The following is a 12,670-nucleotide window of genomic DNA, read 5'->3' as shown; positions in this document are numbered from 1 at the left end:
CCTTCCCCCACCTAGCACCCACCACACTGCACAGAAATGACTTCTTTAACTGCCTGCCCTCTCACAGCAGTTTGTGAGCTCATGAGAGAGGCCGTATCTGTCTTCGTTGCCTCTGTGTGTCCTCAATGCCTGGGGACAGTAGCCACTCAAGAACTAATTGTTGAAAACTAAACAAACAGCCCACCACACCTTTCCCCTGGGAGAGTGTCCTCCACAAGTAGTTTAACCAGCCAGTGGCTGCAGGTTTCCCCAAACTTCCACCTGGCTCCAAGGCTTTGAAGAGTCCTATGTGGCCTCCAAGATTCCATCTCTCATGAAGCCTGGTGGGGTTTCATATTAGCAAATGTTTACCATTTGGAGAGGACCTGGGGGCCTAAGAGATTTCTGGGCAAAATTCTTGAGCTATAAATTAGCCACAGGCCAAGACTTGAGTTGTGTTTGGGCTGGTGTGTGAGAGCCGAGGGTAGAGGGGGTGGAGGTGGGTGACAGAGGAGGGGCAGGGCCAGAAGGTTCTCGGTCAGAAAAAGACTTGAAGGCAGGCCCCCAGGGTGCCTACAGAGCCATGAACTGGCATCCTTTCCCACCTGTGTACGCTGCCAGTTCTGTACAATGATCCCAGCTTTGCTGTGTGGGAAAAAGTCCCGTACACCCACTCACTGAAAGCAGGTGGGCCTGTGTAAGGAATCACAAGCCAGTGTAGCCACAGGCTGCCCTCCAGGAAGACGACAACCCTCCCCAAATCTGATGTTCAGTCCACAGGTTTCTACAAGTTCCTTTATTAGTAAAGCAAAGTATGAAAGAACAAGGTCCCCAAATGACCCATATGATTAAAAGTGCAAATTTACTCCAACCTGAAATAGAAAACAAATGGCCGGCCTCGACTATTCGGGCCATGGAAATCTGGTGTGATTAGAACGCCTTTTAATCACACAACTGTAGCAGCTGAACCATAGTTGATTACCTCTTTGGTCTCTGTTATTGGAACAAAACATACACTATGACTGCAGCCGATAGACTGCATCATAATACACAGTTTGGGGTCAAAATCCACACTAAAAATAACAGTAAAATAAGAGGAATGTTTTAAAGTCAAGTGACTGAATCAAGGTATTTTTTTTTAAGCAAAGGGTGCTAAAAATATTCCTGAATATCTGATACCTCAAAAACCAGATTACATATAATTTAGCTGCATGTTTTAGTCTGTTCTCTCTGTATGGATGATCACATACATCTTCGTCCTCTCCCAGCTTATACTTGCTTCATCCCCACCAAATCATGTGCTATGTAGGTATAGAAAAAATAAACAGTAGTGTCTAAGAAACAGACATGCAACTTTTTATAAAAACTAACAAATGCCACAATGATAACACTGAACTTTTTTCCCTCCCAAGGGATACTGGGAATGTTCACCAGTTTCATTTTTCCCACCACTGGGGAGGGAGGTAATAACCTTCCTCCATGTGGATACGATAAATCATCGTCACGGTCAAAAGCCACATTTTACGGAAAAGGTGACTTACTCCATGAGGTTAAAGGAGACCCTTTGGAAGGCTATTAGTTTCATTCCTTCAGAAGGCTAGGATGTCAGTTTTGGTGGGAGCCACGGAGTCAGAAAGGGATAGAAACATATGATCAGAACAGTGCTCTTGGCACTGGGGCTGGTAACAAGCCTAAGAAGCTTGGCTGGGAGACCCAGCACTGCTTTGCTGGTGTTCACGGCCACCAACCATCATTGCAAAGGCTAGGAAACTACTAAAAAAAATAATAATTAATTTAAAAATAAGAATAAAATACAAATAAAGAAGAAAACAAGTTATTCTGCAATCCTTCCTGATTACTCACCTGCAGACTCCGACAGAGCCAAGGAGTTTGGCCGAAACTCACCAGGAAGGAAATGCCAAGAGCTGGCCCCTAGTGGTCTGATGTCCCATCTGACTCCTACGGGTCCAGGGTGGAGAATCCTTCCGGGAATTGTGAGTTAAGTGTTATCTGTGGCCGTGTTAATTTGAGGGGTTTGTTTCTACAATAAAGCTTAGCTCTGAGCGATAAAGAAGACTTGAAATATCATGCCCCCCCACCATGTATAACATCATATCCATAACAATAAATATAACGTTATACATACTTGAGGGGTTACCGTTTAAGGCAGGGGTCGCAAACTGGTGGCCCCCAGGCTCAACCAAATGTGTTTTTTGGCCCACTTGTGTTTTGGATATTTTTAAATTACGTTGTTTAAAAATCAGAAAGTTTCATTTTTTTTTTTTTCTATTTCCAGCCACACCCTACCCTTTTCCCCGCATGGAGCTGAGCAATGTGGCCCCTGAAGAGGGCACAGCCCCCATCACCACCTACCCCTTCTCTTATTTACCTCCCTACCTTGCTTCTGCAGGCTGCTGAGTTTGCGACCCCTGGTTTGAAGTAGCACATATCTAGAAAATGTGTTTCCTAACCCAGACCTCTCTCGCACCCTCATATGATTTCCACCCCATCTCCCCTTCCGCCCAGCTCTTCGTTTCACGTCCACCTTAAGTTCTCCTTCCTGAAATCTTCAGATTTCTCTTGGTTTGCTCACATTTTCCCTTTTAGCTTCAGTTTCATTTTGCAAAAAAACAGTCTCCTTCTCTCAGCCCACGAGCATTCCGGGATGACTCCCAAGACTGGTCAGTGGGAGTTACTGAAGGGTGTCTTAAGGCAAAATGGCTGAGTCATCTCCCCAAAACACGTTCTTCGGACACTGGCTGGACAGTTAATCTTTTTTTAAAAGCACGAACAATTCTGAGCTTTCTTGTATGAGAATATTTGCATATATGAATCTCCAGTACCAAGTATACACCAAAAATGTATATATTTCAGATCAAGGACATGATGGAGCCCTAATAAAATACAGAATTGAGCTTAATTTAAGTGCCTTGGGCAACCATCACACCTGACTAATATGCCATATTATTTTATTTGTACACAGTACATGTTTTGGATTACTAAACATTGATCAAAATTGATCGAAATCTCTTAAGTTTTTGGTTACCATGTACAGAGAACAATTGCTCAGCATGGCATTTAAATAAAACATTAATATTTAAAAAATTCACAAAGACAATGCCCCATTAATTTAAAAAAATAAAATTTAAAAATCTTGAGGATGGATGAGGCTTTGGGTAATTAACCTGAAAAAAAAAAAAACCCCACAAAGAAACAACAAGAACTGTATGTTACCAGATTCAAACTTCAAAATGCTATTCAGATAAAAGAGGAACCTATCAACTCAGCTAGAAATATTTGGAAAATTCAGCTTTTAAAGCTTTATAATCCCTCTAATAGCCTCGCTTTCCCCTACTCCAACTAAAGGGGAAATTGTAGCTGAGTATGGAAACATTATAAATATATATTTATATAAAGATCTACCTACTCTTGGAGTTTATTTTTAAAATAATTTTAAAAAACACTGTGCAGTTTATATCTTCGCAGGAAGTTGGTAGACTGATTCCTGTGCTAAATGCAGTACCTTATGACCTAACACTGACCTCAAAAACTAGGAATGACTTTGTGGTATCAAGGGGAAATGTCCCCAAACAACCTCAAAGAGCACAACATTTGCAACTGTTTCTCTTAAAGCCCAAGGTTGCAAAGGACATAAGAAATCTCTGCAGCTCTGATGAGAAGGATTCCCTATAAATCATTTATTCACAACGATTTCCCCACAGTGGCCAAGTAGGTCCCCTAAAGAAAGTTTAAAGAGTTCCCTCAAAATAGCTCAGAAATTAAACAATGGCCCAATTCATGTGGCTACTTCTGTCTTCCAAGTTTTACCTTTAAGAGTCTGTTAAAAAAAAAAATCCTAAAGTATATCACTGGGACTGGCTGCATTTTCTATTCAGCAGATGATGGACCATTCTAAACTTTAACTGAGTTTTATGTCGACTGATGCAACTGAGAGCTGTTAGAAATTTGGGAGGACAGGGAGGGATTTCAGAATGCGCTAGCTGCAAAATACACCCAGCCTGGTGATATTTATGCCCAAAGAGAAGAAAGAACAGACAGCTGACAAAGGCTGTCTCCCTCCATCTCCCCCTAACTTGCCCTCCTCTGCTTGTCTTTCTCCTCTGTCAGCTGATTGGGAAATAACTGATCTTCAAGCACAGAGCCCAAGATACTGAACTCTAAGTGAAATGCATTGCAAGACCTGTGCTGAATCAACCACTCCTCAAAGGTGGGCTTCGGGCCAATTAAAGGCCGCTTGGGCAATGAGAGCAAAACTTCCCAACCACGGAGGATCACTGAGCATTGGCTGAAAGCAGGCACTGCCTCTTCATTATCTCATTAAACTCAGAAAGAAATCTCCATGCAAAGGAGTTTGCTAAAAAGACTTAAAACAACAACAAAAAAAGGTTTCTGTCTCCAGCCAGCAGCAAGCCCTGGCGAGACATCTTGCTAGGCAAAGAGTGAAATATCAATACATCTTTTTCGAGACCCAACATGTTTCATGCCCTCACCAGTGTTGTCTGAAGCACGTATCCTGTTGCCACTCTGCACTGTGCCTGGCTCACAGCAGGCGCTCAATGAATCACTGCTGACTGGTGCACATCCCAGCGCGTGCCTAGAGGGATGTTGAGCAAGCCTGCTCCTCAAGACTGCACATTTCTTAACAGTCAATGTAACTGGCCCCCCTTTCAGATGCCACGCTTGGCACCAGCAATTATCACAAAATGAAAGAACTGATCAAAATAAAGTGCTATTTGCTCTGGAAGTTTCACTAACCAACTCTTGACTGCCTTGCAACACCTGTGGCTTAATTCTTCATAATCCTGCCAAACACCTGTGATGGGCCTTTAAGAAATACATTAATATCAATTTGAACAGTGGAAACTATGTTCTTCAGAACATGAGCCTCTAGAATAGAACTGCAATTCCAGTTGTAGATAGATTCAGATTTTTAAAAAGACAATCAGGAACCCAGGACCTACCAAGTAGTTGTGTCAAAATACATTAGCTTCTTTAAAGTTGGAGGCCAGAGAGATCTGTCTAAACAACCCACCGAGGGAAATTTCCCTGCAGCCAGTTCTTGCTTCCTTTACTGAATCTCCCTGAAAGCTGGATCCTTCTACAGAATCATTCCACACAAACCAACATTTGGACCAACTCTTAGCTGCTGACATTGAACGACTTTCCGTAGCTTGCCCAGGATGCTCTGGTGGGCGTGAAAAAGATGCCACAGCTATCTGGATTGTGGAGCCAGGGGGTGATGTTGAAGCCACCAAATGTCATCCTCTGAATGTTCCAACACCTTCTGCAGGTCATCTTCCTTGCCTTAAACTGGCTTCACTGCCATCCCCACCCCCACCTGGTGGGTGAGGCTTCAGGAGCACCAGGCCAGGTCGGGGTTCTGGCAGGGTTTATGGTTCATCTTCAGGGAACCCCTGGGGGCGCTGATTCCGGGGTGGGGGACACCTGGCAAGGTAGCGGGGACCCCCATAGGCCCGGAGAAGCTGGGGCAGCCTTCGCCACGTGGACAGCAACCGCGCCGCCGCGAGTTCCCGGGCCTGCCTGTCGAAAGTGGCCAGGAGGTCAACCGGGGTGGCTTCACGCAGTACCTTGGGCAGTGGGCCCACCTCGGCGGCCGCCCCTCCAGGGCCCAGGAGGCAGTGGAAGAGTGTACGGCGTCGCAGCAGGCAATCCCTGAGGAACTGTACTAGCTCTTCCAAGCGCTCGCCCAGGTGCGCCTCGTCCCAGCCTTGTGCGGGAGCCCCCTGGCGTAGCAGCGCCGCCAGCAGCACTGTCTTGAGCACGTATGAGGATAGGATGCGACCCCACTGGGTGGCGGCCGTCGGGTCCAGCCCGCGGGCGCCCAGGTCTCGCAGAGCTTTAAGTAACTGAAGGCACTTGAGGTAGCAAGCCCCTGGAGGGGCCCTTTCCTGCAGCCAGCTCAGCAGCTTCTGCTCCTGGCGCGCCGTGTTCACACCCCACAGTGCATCGGCGCGCAGGCCTCCCGGGAGCTCCGACAGGGGCCCGACGGGTGATGGTGGCGGCGGTGGGGCCACCAGGAAGACGCTGTCGCCCAAGTGGACGGCAGGGATGAGACGCACGGCCATGGAAAGGCGGCAGCAGCCGTAATCGGTGCGGCAGGGCAGGACGTGTAGGGTGGGGGGCTGCTCCAGGCCGCCTGGGGTCAGGCTGACCCGACAACGCCCCTCCAGGCTGTAGCGCACGGTGGCCAGGGAGCGCTGCAGGTGCGACTGAAACCAGCGTAGTACCAGCGTAGCCGAGAGATGGCGCCGCCCGCGCACATCCACGCAGAAGCCGTCGGCGAAGGCTTTGCAGTCCCGGAGCCAGTGGCCCCCGGAAGCCCCTGGCGGCGCCTTCAGTGCGCACACGAAGCAGCCGTGGAAGGCTGGGGCCAGCGCGGGCTCCGCGCCCAGGCTCCGAGGCTCCAGCGCCACCAGGGGAGGGAGGCGCAGCGGCACCAGCACGTCGAAGCCGTCGGGCCGGCGGATTTTATGCTGCTCGTAGGCGCTGCCTACCTGGATGAAATCTCCGCGAAAGGCCAAGGCCAGCGCTCCCCCGGGAATGGGGCCTGGGGACCCTCGGGCGCGGCCAGCCCGCACCAGCTCGCCCACGATCCGGCTCACGTGTGCTTTGCTGTGGCCAAGCACGTGCGGCGATAGGCGCACCTCGTGCTCGTAGTAACTCTCCAGCAAGATGTCGAGGCTGGGCTCTCGTAAGTGTCTAGGAGAGAAGGCGGAGTGGCCCCCCAGGCGGGGAGACCCCGGCAGGAAGCGCTGCCGGACAGCGTGGCGACAGCGCAGGAGGATGTAGCCGAGGAGCAGCAGGACGGCCACCTTGAGCAGCGGGAAGCCGCCGTCCGCGCCTTCGGGGGGCTCGGTCCGGGCGCCCCCGCTTCCCCGCAAGACATGGTAGAGGCACACGAGGGCGGTGCACAGGCCAGTCACCAGGGGCCAGAAGACGCGCAGATTCAGGGTGTAGTGCACCGACATGCCGGGCGCCCGGGGCAGCGGCGGCCGAGCAGCCCAGGGCGCGAGCCCCGGCGGCGTCCCAGGCCCAGCATGCGCGCAGCGCCCGGGCAGCCCCGCTGTCCCGGTTCCCTTCGCCTCCGCGGCGGCGACCCCGTCGCAGGGCCGGGGAAAGCAGCCCTCCAGCTCGGCCTCCTCTCCCAGCTCAAGCGCTCCTTCCAGCAGCGGCCCGCCCTGCACGCTCCGGCTCCCGGCCGCGCCCCGTGCCGACTGCGCGCTGCGTCCGGCCCGGCGGCCCTCCCCACCCCGCTCCCCGGCGCGCCGCCTTCGGCCAGCTTCTGGTCCCGCTGCGCTCGCCTCCTACCCCGGGCCGCCCTCCCGACGCCGCGGGTCCCCGGAGTCCCTCGCTGCTCCCCTCCGCTCTTGTTCCCGTTACTCGGCCACGGGAGTTTCCTCTTCCGAGGGGAGGCGAGGCCGCGCCAGCTAGCGGGGAGGAAATGCCGAAGTCTGGAGCCGCGAGGCGAGCGGGCGGGCGGGGTCGGCCCCCTCCCGGGCCTCCGCCTTAAAGCGACGCGAGGCGGCGGGAGGGACTTCAGGACGCGCTGGCAACTGGCCTCCCGCGGGCCACCCCTATCCTCCCTCCCCGAAGGCAGAACCAGGAAGGCTCTGATTGCGGGGCGGTAGCCTTGTCCAGGGAGCTTGTGCAGTTGTATTCACACAAAGTTACACTGGGAAGTTGAAAGGAGGGGAAAAGAGCGCACGACGAAACCGTCCATCCCCCGCCCCCCCAGCAAGTCGTGGTGGCGTGGTGTTGGTGGCGTGGCAGGCCCTGGAACGAAGCTGCCCTTGCCAGCGTGCCGCTGTCCTTCATTCAAACCAGTATCTACTGAGCACCTACTGTGTGCCAGGCAGGAGACCAGGTGCTGGCGAAATAGCAGTTGACAAAATAGACAAGGCTTCTGCCCTCCATAAAGCTTACTGCCTTTTGAGAAAAGGAAACTGAAAGAGAAGGGATCCACGGCAGAAAATGCTCTGAAAGAAGCAAAACTGTGTGAAGGAGTGTGAAGGTAGGGGCTGCCCTGTGGAAGCCTGAGGCTCTCTGTGGGTCTGAGACCCACAGTTGGTCTGAGACCTGGATGAGGAGGATCCAGCCTTAAAGTAATAATCACAGCCTTTACAAAGGTCATACTGTGTGCCAGTACTGTGCTGATCACCTTACACATTCGCTCACCAGTTCATCCTATGAAAGGGACACTATTACTTTCCCCATTTTTCAGATGAGGAAACTGAGGTGCAGACAGGTTCACCCCTTGCCCAAAGTCACACAGCTTTTAGCAGAGCTGTGCCTTGAACACCTGTCTCCAGAGAAGCTGGGAGGCAGGACTCAGGGAAGGGGACCAGGGAGTCCCTTCCTCAACTGCTGAGTGTCCTTTGTCAGGACCTACCCTGGGACCTCAGTCCAGGAAGCTTTGTTTTGTTTCATAACAGGGAGCACTCCCTGAAATGATCGGCATTTATTTAATTATCCGCATTTATTTAAACAATTAACTGTACTTATTTACACTTGTTGCACCTTCCTTGCTCCCGAAGAGCAAGGGTAAATAGATTAAAACTGTCAGAACCCACATGCCATCTGGGAATCAGGACTCAGAGGATGCTCCTGGCTTAAGCACCAAGATTACTCCCAGGGAAGCCTCTCAGAGCTGAGCAGAAATGCTTTCAGATCCCCATCCCCACTACTATTAGCTGTGAGATCACGGTCTATTAGTCAGGATTCTTTGGGTTGCAGGTGAGAGAAACCAGCTTAGAAAGCATTTTATTGTCATATTAACTGAGACGTCCATGGGGCTCCTGCTTCAGTATGGCTGGATCTAGGTACGCTCAATCCACTTCTTAGCTCTGCTTTCTTCTCAGTGGGCTGAACTCTCTGCGAGGCTTTCTCCATAGGCCCCTGGCTGCTCTAGCCTCATGTTTTCCTCAATGAAGAGGAAAAGAGAGCTTCGGTTGCCTGAGAGTTGCAGCAAATGTCATGCCTAGGGATAATATTGGGTCCTACTCTAAAAAGTGACCAAGTAAGAGAATGCACTGATTAGCCTGGCCTAGGGTGGTGTGTGGACTGAAATGTTTCCCCTCAAAATTCATATGTTGAAGCCCTTTTTTTCCCCAAATTAAGTTCATATTCACAGGTTTCAGGGGTTAGGATGTGGACAAATCTTTTTGGGGAGCCACCCTCAGTAAATGATGTACTGTATTACCGTTACTATCTTTTCTGCCTGTAATCAGTTTCCGTAGCTCATTTCCTCCAGAGAGTTCAAGGTACAGACCTCAGAACTTTGCTCTTGGAAAAATCTACTGTATGTTTCAGAGCAAATACAAATTCATTTATTCATTAATTTATTACCCAACATACCATGTGCCAGGCAGAGGGGGATGTAACGGAAAAGAGGGGGCTCTACACTTATGGACTAAAACGCCACAGTGTGGGTGGAGTCAGAAAACTGCCACTGTTTCATTGACTTTTGATCATTATTTCATTAAAAATCTCCTTTAATGTTTAATATTTGACAAAGGCCACTCCTGGGTTTTTTTTAACAGCTCAGCAAATGTATACACACACCTCTCCCAACATTTCTGATATCCCGGAGGTGTGTCCTGTGGAGGAAGAATGGCAACATTGATGAGGGGAAAAGGGAATGAGGTGGTGACATTTCCCATGGGAGGCCCAGGGAAGGCTCCTGGGAGGGAACATCTGATCAGGCTTTGAAGGATGGGAAGGGACAGTGTGTTTGATAGCATGTCTGGTATTTCCACTGCAAACATTTTCACCACGTAACTAATTGGCCTTAAAGCCATGTTGCTGTAAAAGATAAAATAATGAAAACCAAAAGAGGGGCATTAAAAAGGACATAATGAAACATGAGAAATGAATAACAAAATTAAAAAGACTTTATTGCAAAATGCAAAAATATTGAGTACATTTAAAATGTGTGTCAATTTATGGCAATACTGCACAGATAATTGATTTTATTTTGTAAGTTGTACCTAAGCAATTGTCTTTCAAGTCTTTTGTTTATAGTATTTTAGAGATATTTTGCTTTTGACTCATCTCCCCATTCAGCTTTGCACTTTTTCTTTTTCTCTAAAATTTCTTCCATCCTTAAGAGGGGCATCAGCTTCCAAATACCAGGATGCATATTTGCACCTGAGCTTTGTATCGAGTTGGGAAAACTGTTTGTTTTTGGCAGGTTGTCACATGTCTACTGATAGACGTTCCAAAGTTCTATGAAAGGTGTAGGTTCAACTCTGTGCCTTCAAATCCTGAGAAGGATTTGCAAACTGATATGTTATCATTTTCTGGTACAGTATGTACTCTGGCATACTGTCTTACTTCACACTTCCAGTAACTTTTATCACCATATTTTCTATCAAGTTCACATATGTAGTTGTTATCATCCTCTATTTTAAGACTGCCACGTCTACTCATCACTGTACAAACCATCATGAGGGCTGAGATTGATGGAATATAAAAATGAGAGTTCTACGTCAGTGGAGAAATGAAACCAAACTGTCAACCAATTGAAAGCAAACTGTCAAACCAAACTGTCATCCAGTTATTTTATCTTTTACAGCAAAATTGCCTCATGACCAATTAGTTACGCAGTGAAAATGCTTGTGGAAATGTTGTCTATGCAAAGATGCTTGAGGCATGAGTCCCAGGAGCCCTTTGATAAATACCGTGTGCCTCCTGGACGAGGCTCTTCCCCTGTGGTGTCTCCTGAAATGCTGAGAACCAGCCCAGTGAGGGAGGTGCTGCTATCAATGCCATTCTACATACGGGCAAAGTGAGGCAGAGAGAGGGCAAGAAACTTACTCAGAGTCACACAGCTGGCAAGGCTGACTCCAGGGCTGGACTCTGAACCCCTCTGCTTCACTCCCTTTCACATTGTAAAGGGTTTTACAGGCACATCTCATTTTATGGCGCTTCACTTTACTGTGCTTCACGGATATTGCGTTTACAACAAACTGAAGGTTTGTGGTCACCCTGTGAGCAAGTCTGTCGGCACCATTTTTTCCAACGGCATTTGCTCACTTCGTGTCTCTGCCACATTTTGGTAATTATCACAATATTTCAAGTTTTTAAAAGTTTATTTATTTATTTATTTTTGGCTGCGTTGGGTCTTCATTGCTGTGCACGGGCTTTCTTTAGTGGTGGTGAGCAGGGGCCACTCTTCGTTGCCGTGCACGGGCTTCTCATTGTGGTGGCTTCTCTTGTTGTGGAGCACGGGCTCTAGGCGCACAGGCTCAGTAGTTGTGGCACACGGGCTTAGTTTATCAGCATCATTTGAGATCTTCCCGGACTAGGGCTTGAACCCATGTTACCCTGCATTGGCAGGCAGATTCTTAACCACTGCGCCACCAGGGAAGTCCCCAAAACTTTATTATTATTATATTTGTTATGGTGATCTGTGATCCGTGATCTTTGATGTTACTTCTTTGACTCACTGAAGGCTCAGATGATGATTAGCATTTCTTAGCAATACAATATTTTTAAATTAAGGTATGTACATTGTTTTTTTTAGACATAATGCCGTTGCATACTTAATAGACTACAGTATCGTGTAAACATAACGTCTATATGCACTGGGAGATTAAAATATATATATTCATGTGACTCACTTTATTGTGATATTCACTTTATCGCAGTGGTCTGGAACTGAACCTGCGGTCTCTCTGGGGTGTGCCCGTATAGCACAGAAAGAGCGCATTCTGGGAAGGCAGGTTAATTTATGTTTGTCTCTAGCTCCCTAACCAAGTGATGAGATTCTTGGGGGCAGGGACATATTCATCTTGGTATCCCCATCAGCCAACATCATGCCTGCTACTTTATAGAGCTTTATGAGAGGAAGGAAGGAAGGAAGGAAGGGAGGAAGGGAGGAGTGAAGGGAGGAGATTTTGACCAGCAGAAATTCAGGGAGGCCATTCCAGGTAATGGAAACAAAATGTGCAAATGCTCGAGGAGCATGTGACAGCTGGGTGAATAGGACGTCAATGTTGTTACGAAGTCTGGTGTTTGTAAATGGACACTGTGGCATTCACTGGCCAGCCATTCCAACCTTCTTCCAACAAGCCTTCCACAGGCAGCAGCTTTCTTGGTGACCGGGTTCTGCTGTGTGGCTTAGGAATCTTTTCTGGAAGTTGGGCTCAGAGCCCTTTCCTGCAGTTTTCCCAGTGGTTCTGAAAGTATTTGTGATAAATGATCTGTTGCCGTTTTTTTAAACTTTCCTGTGTGTTCTTCTGTGCTTCACTATTACACAGATGATGTCATGCAACTCAGAATACCCACACGGGTCTATCCTCTCTTCAGAGAGATGTGCCCATCAATCACTTTGGTGAATGTCAAGGCAAGGCCAAGTTGATGCAGATGTGGCTGAACACTTACTATCAAGTGACTGGATCAGGGCGGCCAGTAACAAGGGGGCCTGACACCCAGCTTTGCCAACAGTGCCATCTAGTACTTGACGGTGACCAAGTGACTCAAACCTATCTTCTGTCTTGGAAAGTCTGAATGGGACACAGAAGCCGTGAGGAAGTAGAGTTCAGAATTAAGCTGAAGCCATATATAAGCAGAAGGATGGAATAGGCAGAGGCCTTGAGGAAACAGAAACCATTGCAGGTCAGGGGAGGGTAGGAAGAAACCAGAAGAG

General features: G+C 48.7%; 1 protein-coding gene across 1 annotated transcript; it reads right to left on the bottom strand.

The window, feature by feature from the left end:
* Positions 1-760: 760 nt before the first annotated feature.
* On the bottom strand, positions 761-7,004 carry ITPRIPL2 (ITPRIP like 2). The gene has a single exon (XM_060078353.1). The coding sequence runs from the start codon at positions 6,987-6,989 to the stop codon at positions 5,391-5,393; it is 1,599 nt and encodes a 532-aa protein (XP_059934336.1). The 5' UTR covers positions 6,990-7,004; the 3' UTR covers positions 761-5,390.
* Between the last annotated feature and the right edge of the window lie 5,666 nt (positions 7,005-12,670).

The sequence above is a fragment of the Mesoplodon densirostris genome, chromosome 16 (assembly GCF_025265405.1).
Source record: "Mesoplodon densirostris isolate mMesDen1 chromosome 16, mMesDen1 primary haplotype, whole genome shotgun sequence".
Lineage (NCBI taxonomy): Eukaryota > Metazoa > Chordata > Mammalia > Artiodactyla > Ziphiidae > Mesoplodon > Mesoplodon densirostris.
Note: the sequence above shows the minus strand (reverse complement) of the source record. Positions and strands in the feature narration are given on the sequence as shown.